At 41.2% G+C, this 18,423-nt stretch overlaps 2 gene segments (V, D, J or C); both read left to right on the top strand.

The window, feature by feature from the left end:
* Nucleotides 1–1,038: 1,038 nt before the first annotated feature.
* On the top strand, nt 1,039–17,859 carry LOC114764310 (Ig kappa chain V-V region MOPC 21-like). The segment is given in 4 exon segments: nt 1,039–1,091; nt 1,194–1,513; nt 16,394–16,427; nt 17,457–17,859. Coding segments are annotated over 4 exon segments (717 nt in total).
* LOC114764311 (immunoglobulin kappa variable 3-20-like) lies at nt 10,152–10,627 on the top strand. The segment is given in 2 exon segments: nt 10,152–10,197; nt 10,299–10,627. Coding segments are annotated over 2 exon segments (375 nt in total).
* Nucleotides 17,860–18,423: the final 564 nt, after the last annotated feature.

The following is an 18,423-nucleotide window of genomic DNA, read 5'->3' as shown; positions in this document are numbered from 1 at the left end:
CTGACAGACGTTAAATAAAAATGACAAAAATTAATAATTAAACTGGAACATGTGGCCTACACAGAAATCTGAAGAATAAGTACAACACAGCAGCAGATCTCCCTCTTCTTCAAACTGTCCTGCTCAGTTCTGTCCATTTGGACTGATGAACATCTACGCTCAGAACCAACCAACTGTACCAATGCAAATATGATTCTCAACTCATAAACTCTGTATCCTGCTATAACCACACAGTCTGTGCATCACAGCAACTGTAAAAGGAATTATTAAACTGTTGTAGAATATACACTTTATCTTTTCAATTAAAGAAGTAAGTGACAAATTTCATGAAGTAAAAGATTTAAGGAACACTTTTTGTAATTTAAATAAAAATATTAAAATAAAAGTGGGACATGGTGATTGTTTTATGCATATAATTCAATCAAGCATTATCAGCATTCTTAAATAGAAATATTGACGAACAGAATATATATTTTAGAAAAGAATAGAAACTTTACACTCATGGATGGGGGACAGCCTTGTCATTGTCACCCTGTGTAACCAGGCCTGGTGTGAAGACTGCTTACTGAAACGCACCTTTCATTTTCAAATATTTTTTTTTGTAACTTACCTTAAGTTTAAGGTGACCAGATTGTCCATGTCAAGGAGGACAGAATTTGTAAAATACCATTTCAGTTAACAAGACCTGAATTAGACACTTCAGCACAGAGATTTTGCTGTGCTGTGATTGGTCAGTGTCTTGCATGTGTCTCTAATGTTAATGTAAGACAGCGAGACAAGTTTTTCAATCCAGGAAACAAACCAGTCAAACTACAAGAATAACTGAACTATTTAGCCAAGCAGACGGTTTTTCAGTATTTTGTAAAATGTAAAGAAGCTGAAAGTTTCCTCCCTGACATGAATCTGGTCGTCCAGCAACAGCAGCAGCATGATTTACATAGAGGGGACACTTTGCATTGTCACCACATGCCTCAGTGCTCTCACAGAGTTTATAGCTGATTTAGGTGACGCACTTTCATGCTTCACAACAACAGAAATGATCACAATGACGTTCATCATTGTTTTCTGGGTGTTTGCTCTGTGTGTACAAGGTAAATTACATTTAATACAGAAATAAATATGTATAAACTGAGCATTTAATTTATACTAATTTAATACTTTTCTCAAATGTTTTGTTTGATTCTATTTTTCAGAGGTCAGTGGGCAGGTTACTGTAACACAGACTCCCAGAGAAAGAACTTTTCAGCCACAAGATACAGTCGTTCTGAACTGCAAAACCAGCTCTGGGATTCATAGTAACCTTCTTGCCTGGTACCAGCAGAAACCTGGAGAAGCTCCTAAACTCCTCATCTATTATATTAATAACCGCTACACTGGGACTCCAGAGCGGTTCAGTGGCAGTGGATCTAGTGGTGGATCTGATTTCACTCTGACCATCAGCAGCATTCAGGCTGAAGATGCAGGAGATTATTACTGTCAGAGTGTACACTATATCAGTAGCAGCTATGTGTTCACACAGTGATACAGAGTCGTACAAAAACCTCCCTCAGTCAGACTGTACAGTGACTGCACTGCTGCAGCTGCTCCTACTGCAGGTGCTGCTGAGAGAGGAACATCTCATGTTCTGTGCTATGAATTCACTTCTGGTGCAGGTCTATCTATCAACGTCTGCTCTTTATAGTGTATCATGGCATGATCAAGGTTTTCAGAAAAATACTGATTGATGCTCATCCGGCTGGAAAACGTTTCAAAATCATCTCTAAAAAGTTTGAACTCCACCAGACCACAGACAGACAGGTTGTGTACAAATGGAGGAAAGTCAAGACCCTTGTTAACCTCCTAAGGAGTTGGGGTCTTGAAAATAATCTTATAATCATATAATCGATGCACCGCGATGCAGATGTGCATTGATATTGCATCGATGCAGTGCAAAACATAATCGATCATATCATAATGACGTTGTTGGTGATTTTCTGGAGGCGGTATAAAAATTATTCTTTAAAATTAGTGAAGGTAGTGACTGTGGTGGCCTTATCTACAGAGTACAGCGGCACTTCGGGTCGCCCGTGACGTGTTTTCATGCAACCAATAGAATCCAAGTGGGCGAGTTTTCTTTCTACCACTTTGAAACACACTCGAAGCGGGACTGGAGGAAAAGCTGATCTTTCTCTGAGTGTCCAGAGACCTACAACGTGACATTATCGTCTTACCAGGAGTTTAGAAAAATGCACTATTTTCACGCTGAGCCCTGCGGCACATGCAGCGCGTTCGGCCTGAAAAATGACGCCATGGACGTCTGAACCCGCCGTTTTCCTGCCATTTGTGGCATCAGGGGAGAGCAGACTGGAACGGAATTAATAAAATAAATGATTGTGTAACAGTACAACAATGCAACGGGGCAGTGGTGGCCTAGCAGTTAAGGAAGCGGCCCCGTAATCAGAACGTTGCCGGTTCGAATCCTGATCCACCAAGATGCAGTTGAGGTGCCATTGAGCAAAGCACCGTCCCCACACACTGCTCCCCGGGCGCCTGTCACGGCTGCCCACTGCTCACCAAGGGTGATGGGATAAATGCAGAGGACAAACTTCACTGTGTGCACCATGAGCAGAAGTGTATGCTGTGTGTATCACAAGTGACAATCACTTCACTTTTTTAAGTCGGTTCAATTCTTTACCTTCTGTCACTGCAGTGAAATTAGTAATTTAGTTTTGAAAAGTTACTAGTGGTTACAGCCGCCATCTTGGACGAGAACAATACAAACATTTTCTGCTCATTGTAGCAAATCAAAGCGTCCACACAGGCGTACGATTCTTGTATTGGAAAACATTAACTCTTGCATTGAAAAATATCATGTGATCATTTAGAAAATCGATATCGAGGCACTGATAACGTAATCGAATCGAATCGTGAGACCAGTGAAGCGTGGTCCTGATAAAGCATGGAATAGTAAGCAAGGTCACAAAGGACCCCGGGGGGACTTCTAATCAACTGAAGGCCTCTCTTACGCGGGCTAATGTCAATGTTCATGAGTCCAGCATCATGGGAACATTGAACATCAATGGTTTGCATGGCAGGGATAGAAGGAGAAAAAGAACATTGTTGCTTGTCTGCAGTTTGGAAAAATGTTTTGTGGATGAATGAGACCAACATAGAACTTTTTGTTTTAATTGCAAAGCATTATGTTGGGAGAAAGTACCTTGTTGCACCTTCATCAGGACTGAACAGTTTTTAATTTATTAACTTGGTCAGGTTACTATTGCAGTTACATGGAATTATTGTACGTAAAATGGTATCAAGGTTACAGAAAAATCCAAAGGAAATGAGAAAGAGAGAGCAGGGGTCCAAACTGCAGAGAGGGAGCCTGGACCTTAGAGAATAGGGGGGGGGGGGGGGGTGGGGGTAGCAGAGCCCAGAAGCCTAAGGAGAAAGCCCACATGAAGGTAGAAAAAGAGAGAGCCCGCAGCTGTGAAGAGAACCTCTTTTATATTCTGCATTCCAGTTGCAACAAGATTGGCACAGACCATCAGATTGCCGTTTGATCGTTCTGATTTGTCCAAAGAGAACTCCTGATTCAGGAACACAGTGGTAATATAGAAAATAGAATGTTTGGTAGAAAAACACTACACATGGAGACATGCAGACTGGGAACATGAGACAAGAAACATGCAGGCAAGCATCACAGAGACAAGCAGGAAAGAGACTGGACGCAGAACACTGGTGCAGGACTTCCTTTTAATGGAGGGGAAACAGGTGTGGGGAATCAGGAGAGGGCGTGGCCTGGACCATGGCTCCCAGCTACTGGTCTTATGATAACTCATACAGTAATAATCTCCTATATCTTCAGCCTGGACCACACTGATGGTCTGACTTGTATGTATATTAAGAGTGAATGTAAATCTTAAGAGAAGTGCACCGTGAAGGAGACGTCCTGTCATGGTTTGTCCAACACATGTTTGTCTATGTGTTTCCAACATACTGTTTTATGTCCCCCATCTTGTGAAAGTCCTGCCTGCACCAATGTTCTGTTCCTGACAGAAAGCTTGAGAGCAGAATGGTTTAGAGTGCTTCCAAAGCAATTTTATATAGAGACAGAGCGAAAGCTCTGCTTCTCCAACAACAAACCCTGGATTATCCCAGAAATAAAAATCACACATAAGCATAAAAGGAGGGCCTTCAAAGCTGGAGACAAAGAGGAGCTAAAAAAGGGAAGCTGAGGAGCAAAGGGAGCTGAAAGGATTGATCAGGGAGGGAAAAGACAGCTATAGGCAGATAATGGAGAACCAGCTACAACTCAACAATGTGAGTGAAGTATAGAGAGACCTTAGAACCATCTTGTGCCACAAAGATCAAAACTCTGTGTCAGTAGGCACAGAAGTGATTCATGAACTGAATCACTTCTTCAACGGTTTGATTCATCCAGAATGCAGTCTTAAACATCAGCTGCAGACACCCTCACCCCCACTGCTGTTCCACCTCATTCAGCTCAGCCACTTAAATCCTCCACCCTGCTCAGTGCACCTCATCCCCAACCCCAGCTGTGGACAGTGCTGCAGAGCAGACCTGGGTTGATCTAAGACTCTAGACATTAGAAAGACAATAGTGAGATATAAGCTGATTAAACAAGTGTTATGAGATAACAGAATGCAAGAATTCATGACAAAACATGGAACTGTAAGACAACAAAAAAAAAAAAGGAAAATAAACCGAAAAGACCACCTTAGTAGGACATGGTAGGGATAAGAATGTAACAAAAAAATGATACAGACAAAAGTGTAAATGTTTTTGTGTCCTGTTGGCATCGTCTGAACATCACAGAGTAGCATCAACCTTACCAGCAACTGAGGGGATTGGATTGTAGAGCTCTCCTTCATTATCTATCTTTCCAGGGTGGTAGTAGCCTAGTGGGTAACCAGAAGACCCGGTTCGAATCCCACTTACTACCATTGTGTCCCTGAGCAAGACACTTAACCCTAAGTTGCTCCAGGGGGACTGTCCCTGTAACTACTGATTGTAAGTCGCTCTGGATAAGGGCGTCTGATAAATGCTGTAAGTGTAAATGTAATCTTTCCTTCCTTCCTTCCTTCTCTCAAACATCAAAGGTAACAACACAACAGTAGAAATTACCAAACGTGGATAAGAACTGAAGAACATTTTATTAATAATAAAACAAAAACAGTGGTGTGTTCAGGAAAGGGCAGGAAGAAGCAAGATGCTAATCATGTCCTGTCCCAAATCATAATGGTAACTTTCTGTTGGCCATGTCGCGAAAAATGTCAGTGACTTCACTGTGGTCGACTGGAATATCCTTCTCAACTGCCAATAAAAGAAGCTCTGACAACCTCTCCTCTGAGCAAAGGGAGCGAAGTTTGGTTTTAACTAGCTTTAGCTTTGAGAAAGAACGTTCCACAGTTGCTGTGGACAGCGGAAGTGTGCCATATGTCTTCAGCACCTCTGTCATGTTGGGGAAGATCTAATGTGCATTGTTTTCTTTGACCACGGAAAGAATGGATGTCACATTGATTGGTGGGGGGCATGAGTTTGGAGCATGAAAGACCGTAAGTTCTGTCTGTAGTTTGTCTTCCTCCTCAATGCTATATAACTGTCACGTCCATGCTGGCATGACGCGGCGGGTGCACGGAGAGCTGGACGAAGAGTGACAAAAAGACGAGGAATGAAGGACACTTTCACCTGACATCACGAAACCGGGGTTTAATTGTGAATCGCAGGACAGGGGAGACATCCGAGACGTTGACAGTGGTGAACACGGAACATAACGTTAAAGACCTGACAGCGGACAGAAACGAACAGGGCAGCTTTATACAATTAACACAGGTGAAAACGATTAGGGAACATTACACATGACAACAATGATCCCGGACCGGAGTAACCCCTTTTCGGACCGGATCGTGACAAGAACTGGCAGAGTTTCTTCACAGCTTGGAGGGTCTCTGTTGAGAGTCTTGCTGTCTTCCAGTTCTCTGGAACCGTCAGGCAATGGAAGGCATTCAAGATTTCCCATGTGGAATTATCTCCTCCTTTAAAGCGCCTCAGAAGCTCCTGTGTCATTGTGTCCACAAAAACTTAGTACACCTTAATGCGGTAGTACTCTTGAGGAGTTGAAAAAGCATGGTCAGCAGTAGCTGTTGTGGCAACAAACTTAAACTTTGCTGGCACTTTCCTCCTTCTAGCTTGTCCAGGCACCTCAGATGGCGATATGCAGCTAGGTCAATGTCTTTCTGCTGCAATGCATCTGATGCAGTAGCAGTCATTTGGAAGATTGGACAAGTGATTTCCAGACACAGGAGGAATTCAAAATTGATGCTTCTGGATCAATTTTAAAGGATCTTTGCATCACCTGCTGAAGAGTCTGGGGGATCTTGCTGTGTTATTTCCTCAGGAAATTGCATGACAGCAGGGAGGACTTTCCTTATTGTCCTGAGGGCACTTTCTCTGCAGGCCCACCTAGTGTCCGACAGCTTCTGCAGCTCCAGTGGGCACTGATCAGGGTACAACTTCTTCTGCATTTTAATAAATGCAGAGTGTCGTTTATATGAGTTGGCTACAAAAGTGTAAAGTCTTTCAACTAAGTCTCCACTAACACCAGATTAAGGCAACGTACAAGGCACTGTCAGTCCCTTAAAGCGTCCACTCATGTTTGCAGCCCCATCATAACCTTGACCTCGGATGTTGTCCATCTTCAGGTTATTTTCTTCCAGTAGAGCCATTAGGGAAGCGCTCCTTGATTTCCATGTTGTGAACATATCTGACAACAAAGGAAACCTGTTTAGTGTGTGACATATCTGTGGTTTCATCCATCAATATAGAAAAGATTTCACACTCTTGCATTTCTTTTTGGATGATGCGTCTTACTGATATGGCCAAAGCTTTGATGATGTCGTTCTGACTTTTATTTGAGAGGAGAGAGACAAGAGGTCTTTTTCCAGGTCCCTGCTGCTCTTATATGGCATCAAGGTGTAATTTAATTACACTGTCATACTTGCTGAACAACTCAACTGACTCGATTTTGGCTTGACAAGGTCTCATCATCTCCCCTGAAAGGCATACCCTGTCTGGCTAGGTAAAGAGTGATGGATATCAAACGAGACAAAATTTCCCTGTTTCTCTCTCTCTCTTTGTCTTTTGCACTTCAAAATCTGCCTCTAATGATTTTTTCTTAAATGAATTCCACCTCACCATACCACACATGTGAGACTCTGAAGCACTGAGCTCTTTAACCTTTTGTAAAGACTTTCTCCACTGATCAAACCCTTCTGTTTTCCAGGCTTTGTGGCTTGTGTATTTTTCATCATTTAAGAAAAGACGGCAGCTGAAACAAAACATTAGAGAATACTCTAGCCATGGTTATTCTCATACCACTTCTTTTTAAATGAGCGTCCCTCTTCATTCTTTGGGTATGATGACAGTACTGGTTGGCATTGTCCAATATTATCACACATTTGAATAAAGGCTTCATTATACTTAATGTGGAATTGCAGGACATGGGAAGGATCAGTTGGGTGTGCAAGTCCAAGTAGATGTGAGAATGTCCTCTCTATGGTTTCACTCTCCTCTTCTCTGGGCTCTGACTCTGATTCTTTCACTCCAACCTCTGTCTCCTGGCTTGTCCTTTCCTCTACATCATCTCTAGGCGCTGCCTGTGACTCATTCTCTGCCTCTCTTTTTCCTTCCATCTCCTCCTCCTCTCTTTTTCCTTCCATCTCCTCCTCTGATCTATCACTTTCCACCTGCTGTCCATCTGAGAACAAGGCAAAATTTTCTATAGCATTAATCTACTATTTCATTATCCACACTAAACAACTCTTGCACCTAGTCCATAATAACGTAATGATCGATAAATGATATAAAACAAAAATATAGCTGCTGTTTTTATTATGTTTATTTATGTATTTTATACTTAAAAATATCTGCAATGCAACAACTGGTACATGTGGTATTCTTACCTGTTCTCTTTTTAATCCAGCTGGTAAGAGATCCATTGCATTTAGCAGCCTCATATAGCTCCTTTTGTCGCTGTTTCCACCTTCTCTCCTTACGAGGCATGTCTGGACAATGTTAAATCATGATTAATAAAAATGTCATACACATCAAAAACACACTTGCACAGATAGTGACATTTCATACTGTTTCCAGAATACTGTATATAGTTAGCTGCTAGCTATAACTAGCTGCTAACTGCTAACTATACTGTATATAGTTAGCAGTTAGCCAGAAGCTAACTGCAATATGTGAGTATGCATATTTGATAGTTTTAGTGAAATATAGGCCCCCCCAGAAAGGCTGGAAAAAACCTGTACCTTACTTAAAATGGTCACCAGAACCACACTTCAGAACTTAAAATGACAGGTAATGTTTTAACAACATGCATAATAGCCTGATACTCATGTGTAGTATAGTGGTATAGCAACCTTTTTAAAAATGTGGGGACTGGGCACTTACAGCTGACATGCACACATGTGTTTGCACACACATACAGTATGCATTAATTGACTTCGTTCACAAACTGTAACTAAAAAACACTGTATTAAACCTATATTTATTGAATATAGGTCTCTGAACCAGATGCCTCCTGCAGCTTCCTGTCCTAAACCCAAAGTCTGTAAACCAACAAGCTTTGAATGATTTGAATTATTTACGGTTCAGTTTACACAAAAATGTTTAATACCACAAATTAGTATATTTTTAATTGCAAATGATTTTCAGTAATTTCACCTAAAGGATGTCTGCCTTTTTCTTTTCAGCATCAGTGGAAAAAGGTCAATTAAAAGCTTGGCAGTGACATGATGAATCTGACTTAAAAAACAAACATCTGCTAACACGTCGTTCAGAAATACTATAGTACACTGGACTGGAGACTGGAGTGAATATATTCTTTCATTTTGATCTGAACGTTCAGCAGGTGAAAGTTACGTGATGAACTTGAATGCAACAAGAGCTGTCTGAACTGAAGCAGGCTGTGCGTGTGTGTCTCACAGGACGAGACTAGAGAAGAGAGGGGCTTGTGTAGCTGTTCGCTAGTAAAGCAACGACAATTAGCGAGTAGAACGTACGATGAAAGCACCAAATAAGCAACTTCAGTGTCAGTAGTACTGGAGTTGTGTCATCTAACTTAGCCTGAGCTAAATACACAAGACATGGGGATGAGGAATTTTAGTGATTCAAGAAGATGGGAAAACTAATCCGGTCAGATAAACAGGGAAGGGGAGGGGGACACACACTGAATGGAGAAAGAATAGCCATTTTTGAATAAACCGGGGTTAAACAATCTCACTGAAAAAGCCTGGGTGTAAAAATTCCCACATGTTCCCCCGCTCGGCCAACAATAAGCATTCATTGGTTATTGGTCATCATGTGACTGAAGGCGTCCTGATGATTTTATTGAACTAGAATTGTTTTTAATAGTTAAATGTTATTGTTGAGGGGCACAGGCAGGCCTACACATACACTGTTAATAATGAATTTATTTAAAAATAATTTTTAAAATAAAAAGGGCACTTGGGGCAATTGGTGCTTTGTTTTATGCATATAATTCACTCAAGCATTATCAGAATTCTTAAATAGAAATATAGAAGAACAGAATATATATATTTTAGAAAATAATAGAAACTTTACATTCATGGATGGGGGACAGCCTTGTCATTGTCACAGTGTGTAAATACTAAATACATTTTTTTCTAACTTGTGGTCAGATTAAGGTGTCCAGATTGTCCATGTCAAGGTGGACAGTATAAATAAAAGTCAAATACTACTTCAGTAAATAAGACCTGAATTAGACATTTCAGCACAGAGATCTTGCTGTGCTGTGATTGGTCAGTGTCTTGCATGTGTCTCTAATGTTAATGTAAGACAGCAGGACAAGTTTTTCAATCCAGGAAACAAACCAGTCAAACTACAAGAATAACTGAACTATTTTGCCAAGCAGAGGACACCTTCAGTTTTTGATTATTTTGTAAAATGTGAAAAAGCTGAAAGTTTCCTCCCTGACATGAATCTGGTCGTCCAGCAACAGCAGCAGCATGATTTACATAGAGGGGACACTTTGCATTGTCACCACATGCCTCAGTGCTCTCACAGAGTTTATAACTGATTTAGGTGACACACTTTCATGCTTCACAACAACAGAAATGATCACAATGACGTTCTTCATTGTTTTCTGGGTGTTTGCTCTGTGTGTACAAGGTAAATTACATTTAATACAGGAATAAATATGTATAAACTGAGCATTTAATTTTACTAATTTAATACTTTTCTAAAATGTTTTGTTTGATTCTATTTTTCAGAGGTTAGTGGGCAGGTTACTGTAACACAGACTCCCAGAGAAAGAACTTTTCAGCCACAAGATACAGTCGTTCTGAACTGCAAAACCAGTTCTGGGATTTATAGTAACGAGTTTGCCTGGTACCAGCAGAAACCTGGAGAAGCTCCTAAACTCCTCATCTATGTTATTAATAACCGATACACTGGGACTCCAGAGAGGTTCAGTGGCAGTGGATCTATTGGTGGATCCGATTTCACTCTGACCATCAGCAGCATTCAGGCTGAAGATGCAGGAGATTATTACTGTCAGAGTTTTCATGTTATCAGTAGCAGCTATGTGTTCACACAGTGATACAGAGTCGTACAAAAACCTCCCTCAGTCAGACTGTACAGTGACTGCACTGTTGCAGCTGCTCCTACTGCAGGTGCTGCTGAGAGAGGAACATCTCATGTTCTGTGCTATGAATTCACTTCTTGTGCAGGTCTATCTATCAATGTCTGCTTTCTACAGTGTATCATGGCAGGATCAAGATTTTCCTAAAAAGACTGATTGATGCTTATCCAGCTGGAAAAACTTTCAAAACCATCTGTAAAAAGTTTGAACTCACAGATAGACAGATTGTGTACAAGTGGACGAAATTCAAGACCCTCCCAGGGATTAGGGGAAATGAATCGTACAATCAATGCATCGCGATGCAGATATGCATTGATATTGCATCGATGCAGTGTAAAACACAATCGATCATATCATAATGATGTTGCTTGGTGATTTCCTGGAGGCGGTATAAAAATTCTGGTTAAAAATTAATGCCGGTAGTGACTGTATTGGCCTTATCTACAGAGTACAGCGCCGCTCCGTGCCCGCCATGAGGTATTTTCGTGCAACCAATAGAATCCAAGCGGGCGAGTTTTCTTTCTACCACTTTGAAACACACTCGAAGTGGGAATGGAGGAAAAGCTGATCTTTCTCTGACTGTCCAGAGACCTATAACATGACATTATCGTCTTACCAGGAGTTTAAAAAAACACACCCTTTTCCCACTGAGCCCCGCAACACTCGCAGTGCGTTCGGCCTGAAAACGGCTTTAGATTTTTGGTCTTTGTTCAGTCCGCGCTCACCTGATGCCACAGACGTCTGAACCAGACGTTTTTCTGCTCATTCTACCAAATCAAAGCATCCACACGGTGTACAGTTCTCACACGTGTACAGTTCTAAATCATTACACAGTCTAAATAGTCCCATCAAGGTATTGTTAATGGAACGATATTAGATAAAAAAAATGATTGTTATAAATCAGGTTTATAGTTACATCAAATTGTTTAAAATTCCAAATGTTATTTAATTTAATCTTGACAATAGAGGGCTTGAATGGAGTCTTTGTATTGTTCTCTTTCAAAGTGATTGCCTGTAACTTGTTTCAAAAGAAACAAGAGACGATAAAACACTGTTGATTTTTATTAAAGTAGAACAATAATGTCGGTTCAATTCTTTACCTTCTGTCACTGCAGTGAAATTAGTTATTTAGTTTTGAAAAGTTATTAGTGGTTACAGGCCGCCATCTTGGACGAGAACAATACAAACATTTTTCTGCTCATTGTAGCAAATCAAAGCTTCCACACATGCGTACGACTCTTGTATTGGAAAACATTAACTCTTGCATTGAAAAATTTCATGTGATCATTTCTAAATTTTATTGCGAAAATCGATATCGAGGCACTGATAATCGTAATCGAATCGTGAGACCAGTGAAGCGTGGTCCTGACAAAGCGTGTAATAGTAAGCAAGGTCACAAAGGACCCCGGGTAACTTCTAATCAACTGAAGGCCTCTCTCACACTGGCTAATGTCCAACATCAGGAGAACATTGAACATCAATGGTTTGCATGGCAGGGATGGAAGGAGAAAAAGAACATTGTTGCTTGTCTGCAGTTTGCTAAAGATCACATGGACAAGCCAGAAGGCTCTTGGCAAAATGTTTTGTGGATGTGTCATGGACGTTATTTCCATCACTGAGCATCTGAGGACTCACAATGAGAAACAGTTAAATGAATTTAGGTTTTATTTACATATACGAATCTTCAAAAGTCTGAACACAGTGACGTGTATATATATATATATATGGTCAAGTGATATCGCAACTGGTGTTTTTCTGTGTTTGTCCGTACCAGGCAGCCATTATCTCATACATCCTTAGAGATAAAACTGCAAAGCCAAAGATTTATAGCCTTGTTATGTTGGCTCTGCATGAGAAACACTAATTGGCCTCATTATTACCAGATATGTATGAGCCGAAATAGCTCAGTTGGGAGAGCGTTAGACTGAAGATCTAAAGGTCGCTGGTTCAATCCCTGGTTTTGGCAAAGCTTGTTGGACTGTGTACATGCAATTTTGGGGCAGTGGTGGCCTAGCAGTTAAGGAAGCGCCCCCGTAATCAGAAGGTTACAGGTTCAAATCCCAATCTGCCAAGGTGCTACTGAGGTGCCACTGAGCAAAGCACCGTCCCCACACACTGCTCCCCGGGTGCCTGTCATGGCTGCCCACATCTCACTCAGGGTGATGGGTTAAATGCAGAGGACAAATTTCACTGTGTGCACCGTGTATCACATGTGACAATCACTACACTTTACTATAATGAATCTTTTGACTCTGGCTGCCTTCCTCAAACCCTTTTGCAAACCACCATCTCACTGCATTTGAAAAAGGGCAAAGATCCTTTGTGTTGTTCGTCCTACCGCCCAATCAGCTTGTTGAATGCTGAATTTACCCTTCCGAGCATCATCTCTGTGTCTATTTATCCAAAACAGACACTCTTTCTCTAACCTTAGATGTCTGTTTAATTCAATTTATAACACTCCGGATCCCTCAGCTCAGGAGGCCTTCATATCACTGGATGCTGAAAAGGCTTTTGATAGAGTGGAATGGCCCTATCTTTTTCATACACTGGGGAGGTTTGGTTTTAAAACACACTTCATTTCATGGATTAGGATACTTTACTCCTCACCGCAAGCATCTGTTAGAACCAATAATACTCAATCTGAAAATGTCCCCCTCTATCATTCGACTAGACAGGGTTCCCCGTTAATCCCATTATTATTTGTGCTTGCAGTTTAACCTCTTTCAATTGCATTTAGGTCTAACACTCAGATTACTGGAATTGTTAGGAATGGGCGGGAGGTGAGAATGTCCCTTTATGCAGAAGATCTCTTGTTTTACTGTATATCTGTCAGGATTGCCTGCAGCTGGGCTCCACACCTGACTCCAATCCTGACGCCCCATAAATGCCGGAAGTTTCCACCCCTTCTGGGTCTCTGGCATTTTCGTGAACTCTCTGCACGAACTTGACCTGGTTTAGTTTCATGTGTTTTGAGTTCTGGCAATCGCCACATGCCTACGGGTTAGTTTCAGTTCCTTATTTAAGTTAAATCGTTTTTGGCCACCGCGCCATTGTTTATTTGTATTTCTTTGTTTATTGTATAATAAAACCCCCTTCCCAGTATGTCAGACCTCTGCGCTTCCTTCCCTCGTACGTCCGTAGTCGTGACAATATCTCTAACCTACCGATCTCAATCCCTGCTGCTCTTACTACCCTTCAATCATTCTCTCTGATTTCTGGTTTAAATTGAATTTGAATAAAAGTGAATTACTACTTTACTACTGCTGCTAAGAATTACCCTCTTTATAGCTTACCCTTCAAAATTGCCCATCATAACTTTACATATCTTGGTATCTGTGTCACCACGAAATTTGAGGATCTTTTAAAGGTTAATTTTGTTTTCTTGCTGTCTAAGGTTCAAGAGGATTGTGAACCGTGGTCCATTCTCAATCTGTCCTTGACAGCACGTGTTAATACGGTGAATTATATTTCTACCACGTTTTTCTTACTTATTTCATTACATACCAATATTTCTGCCTCAGTCATTTTTTCAGAAAGTTGACTCTGGAATAAGAAGGTTCCAAGACTACACAGACAGTACTTACAAAGGCCAAGAAAACTTGGTTAGCCTTACCACAATTTAGGTTTTATTATTATAATACTAGGATCCTCAAATACTGGCTTCAGATGCTCAAATGAATTGGTTGGCGGTAGAAGCAAATTCGGTCAAACCTGTATCTCTGAAAGCTTTACTGCACTCTCCTATTCTGTCTTCCACTTTACCTTATACCAAGAATAGGATTGTTAAAAGTTCTCTCAGAATTTGGGCTCAATTGAAACGTAACTTTGTGTTACAAACTGCTGGCTGCGAATCATTAGTTCCCTCCATCTTTCAATTATCACCGCTTTGCCCTTCTTTACACCAGTACTGGACTGAGATTTTTGACATGTTGTCAGAATTTGTGGGGAAAAGAGTAGAGCCCAACCCGCTTGGGGCATTGATTGGGGTTTTCTCCTCACCTCCTTCTGGGTCTGCCCATCAAAGGGACGTGCTGACCTTTTCTGTCTTACTGGCAAGAAGATGAATTAAGACAAACTGGAAATCTTCTAAACCTCAATCTGGTTAAGAATAAGGAAATATGAAATGTAATATGAAAATGTAAAGAAAAAAAATATATACATCTCGGGAGAGATCTTAAAATGGCTGCACCAATGCATCCCATCCAACCTGAAGGAGCTTGACAGGTGCTGCAAAGAGAAATGGGCCGAACTGGCCAAGGATACAGTACAGGCCAAAAGTTTCAAGAGGTCGTCACCTGAAATGGTTTTCCAACAGTCTTGAAGGAGTTCCCAGAGGTGTTTAGCACTTGTTGGCCCCTTTGCCTTCAGTCTGCGGTCCAGCTCACCCCAAACCATCTCAATTGGGTTCAGGTCCAGTGACTGTGGAGACCAGGTCTCCACTTTTTTTAAGTACATAACTCCACATGTGAAAGTGAACATGAAAGTGAAGTGATTGTCACTTGTGATACACAGCAGCACAGCACACGGTGCACACAGTGAAATTTGTGGAATGAAGCGTCCTTCATTCCACGTCTTCTCGTCACTCTTCGTCCTCCTCTCCGTTCACCCGCCGTGTCATGGCCGCATGGACGTGACAGAAAGACCTGACCCACATTTGGACGGCACCTGATGCAGCCCCGCTGAGATCGGAGGAGCCGCATCTCGCCGGGAGTCTTCCACGGCTTCTTGTCCTGCAGGGTCCCGACCCCTGCCTCTCAGTCCCATGTCTGGCGGCGTTGAAGGTGAGGAGCGGCCATTCAGCGGGCCGAGCCGGACACTGACAGGGACGGCGGACGAGGTGCCGGTACCAAACTGGCCCGAAGCCATCTGCGCCGGAGAACCGCCGCTCGTCCATCTGGAATACCGGACTATTCATTCATTCAGTCATTTATCATTCTGCTCTGTTCATCTCATCTTTTCTGGTTTTCGAATCGATTCTGTTCGATTCCTCCTGTCCACTCGGACTATTTAAGACTGTGTTTGGACTTTCCTCCTTCCTTCATGGACTGCTTCGTCTGGCCCGCCAGGGGTCGTGCCATAGGAGGGGGGATTCTGTCACGATCCTGTCCGAAATGGGGTTTCATTGTTGTCCTGTGTAATGTTCCCTAATCGTTTTCACCTGTGTTAATTGTATAAAGCTGCCCTGTTCGTTTCTGTTCGCCGTCAGGTCTTTAACGTTATGTTTCGTGTTCACCAGTGTCTACGTCTCGGATGTCTCCCCTGTCTTGTGCTTCACCAATTAAACCCTGGTTTCGTGATGTCAGGTGAAAGCGTCCTTCATTCCACGTCTTCTCGTCACTCTCCGTCCTACTCTCTGTGCACCTGCCGGCATGGACGTGACAGCTTCCTTATCTGCTAGGCCACCACTGCCCATGTGTTCATTTATAGTTTTGATGCATTCAGTGAGAATCTACCAATGTAAATGGTCATGAAAATAAAGAAAACACATTGAATGAGAAGGTGTGTCCAAACTTTTGAATCTTTCAAAAAAAAAACAAGGGGTCTACACAAATTAAAAGCCACATGACACCAGAACCAGAACCAGTGAAGATGGAGAAACTAATAAAAGAATAAAGTCCCAACATGAAAACGTTAGAGGAGCTGCTATTTCATACAGAGACACCAGCACTGAAGCATGAAGAGGTTTTTGTACGACGTCTCAGTTACACTCCATCACTGTGGTGGACGTTCGGTGGCGGCACCAAGCTGGAACTTGGCAGTAAGTAAAAATTTGGACAGTTTGTATTTTCTTCCACCTTTATTTGATATGGTTTGTTTATTTATTTGTTTCCTGATTAAAAATAATAATGAATAAATGGAATAAAATATATATTATGCATGTAGTTTGATGCTTTATTACTTATTTTGAGATGATGATATAGTCTGTGTGTTTTCATGTGTTAAAATTTCTAAAATAATTTCATGTAAAAAGTGTAAATTATAAATATCTATAATATATTACAAACCTGTTCACTACAGTTCCTGAGGTACAATTATCTGTCCTTCATTTATTCTACAGTTAAACCTAGTGCATATTATGTTTTATTTCTGTGTGCTTTACCCGTATATTACACATGCTGTGGTTTATGCTTTTATGCATCTGTGTATTAATAGAATCAACATCCCCTAATAAGCAGGAGTGAAAGTAGTTTTAAATTCTTGATGGTTAAACAACCACAAACTTCACACTTAATATTGTTCACCTCTCCACAGCTTCATACATCTCTAAAAAGATTAATAAATATTTTTAGAATATTTTTCAGATGACAGAACATTATCTGGTGTGTTTGCTTGTTCAACGTGTGACTCTGACTGGTTTGGATTGTGGGTTTTGGCAGCTGCTTTCCCCTCTTTCCAGTACTGTGTACCAGCATTTAATCTTTTACTGGTAAACAGTACCAGACTGGACCCGTCTACTTACACACCTGATAATAAATGAAATTATATGAAAAAATGTAAATCATTCTGACACTCTTAGAAATAAATTCTGTAGTAAAATAATTTGTCTTTAATTTGGCTGAACCTGCATGTTTCACATTTACAGATCAGATCAAATGTGAGAACATCAGCAATGATTTAATAAAGTAAAGATTAATTGTAATTATTCTAAAACCTAAAGTGCAGAAACCCCAGTGTATGTTTTATGATTGTGGAGATTAACGTGAGGTTATATGATGAGACGTGTCTACATCAGAAACACTTCATAACTTCATTATTTATTGATCTAAATGGTACTTTTCTTTCCCAGCAATCACCCGTCCTACACTGACAGTCCTCCCCCCATCTAAAGACGAGGTGTCCAGTAAGGGTGCCGCCACGCTGGTGTGTCTGGCCAACAAGGGCGCCCCCTCTGGCTGGAGTCTGAGCTGGAAGGTGGATGGGAGCAGTAAGAGTGGGGAGGCCGGTCGTGGGGTCCTGCAGAAGGACGGCCTGTACAGCTGGAGCAGCACCCTGACTCTCAGAGCCACCGACTGGAACACGGTCACCTCAGTCACCTGTGACGCCACCTACAGCTCCCAGCCTGCTGTTACTGGGACACTGAGGAGAAGCAACTGTTCTGAGTAGAACCTGCTCACCCCTCACAGCAGCTACCTGCTCTTTAGTCTTCTGTCTTTATTACTGATCACTTCATGAATTCACAATTTAAACCAAGTCTTCTTACATGTTCTCTTATTGTTAGACTCTGATGTTTTATGCAATAATAAAAGTTTTATCTGTTCTATCAGGAACCTGCTTCTTCATGTCTGTTCTTTCATGTAAATATTCATAAGGAAAAACATGAATGCAAATCTTGGCTGTAAAACTAATTCTGGACAAATGCTGACAGACATTAAATAAAAATTTAAAAAATTAATAATTAAACTGGAACATGTAGCCTACACAGAAATCTGTAGAATAAGTACAACACAGCAGCAGATCCTCCTCGTCTTCAAACTGTCCTGGTCAGTTCTGTCCATTTGGACTGATGAACATCTGCGCTCAGAACCACCCAACTGTACCAATGCAAATATGATTCTCAACTCATAAACTCTGTATCCTGCTATAACCACACAGTCTGTGCATCACAGCAACTGTAAAAGGAATTATTAAACTGTTGTAGAATATACACTTTATCTTTTCAATTAAAGAAGTAAGTGACAAATTTCATGAAGTAAAAGATTTAAGGAACACTTTTTGTAATTTAAATAAAAATATTAAAATAAAAGTGGGACATG

Source organism: Denticeps clupeoides, chromosome 15, assembly GCF_900700375.1.
Source record: "Denticeps clupeoides chromosome 15, fDenClu1.1, whole genome shotgun sequence".
Classification (NCBI taxonomy): domain Eukaryota; kingdom Metazoa; phylum Chordata; class Actinopteri; order Clupeiformes; family Denticipitidae; genus Denticeps; species Denticeps clupeoides.
This window is presented reverse-complemented; position numbering and strand designations above follow the sequence as displayed.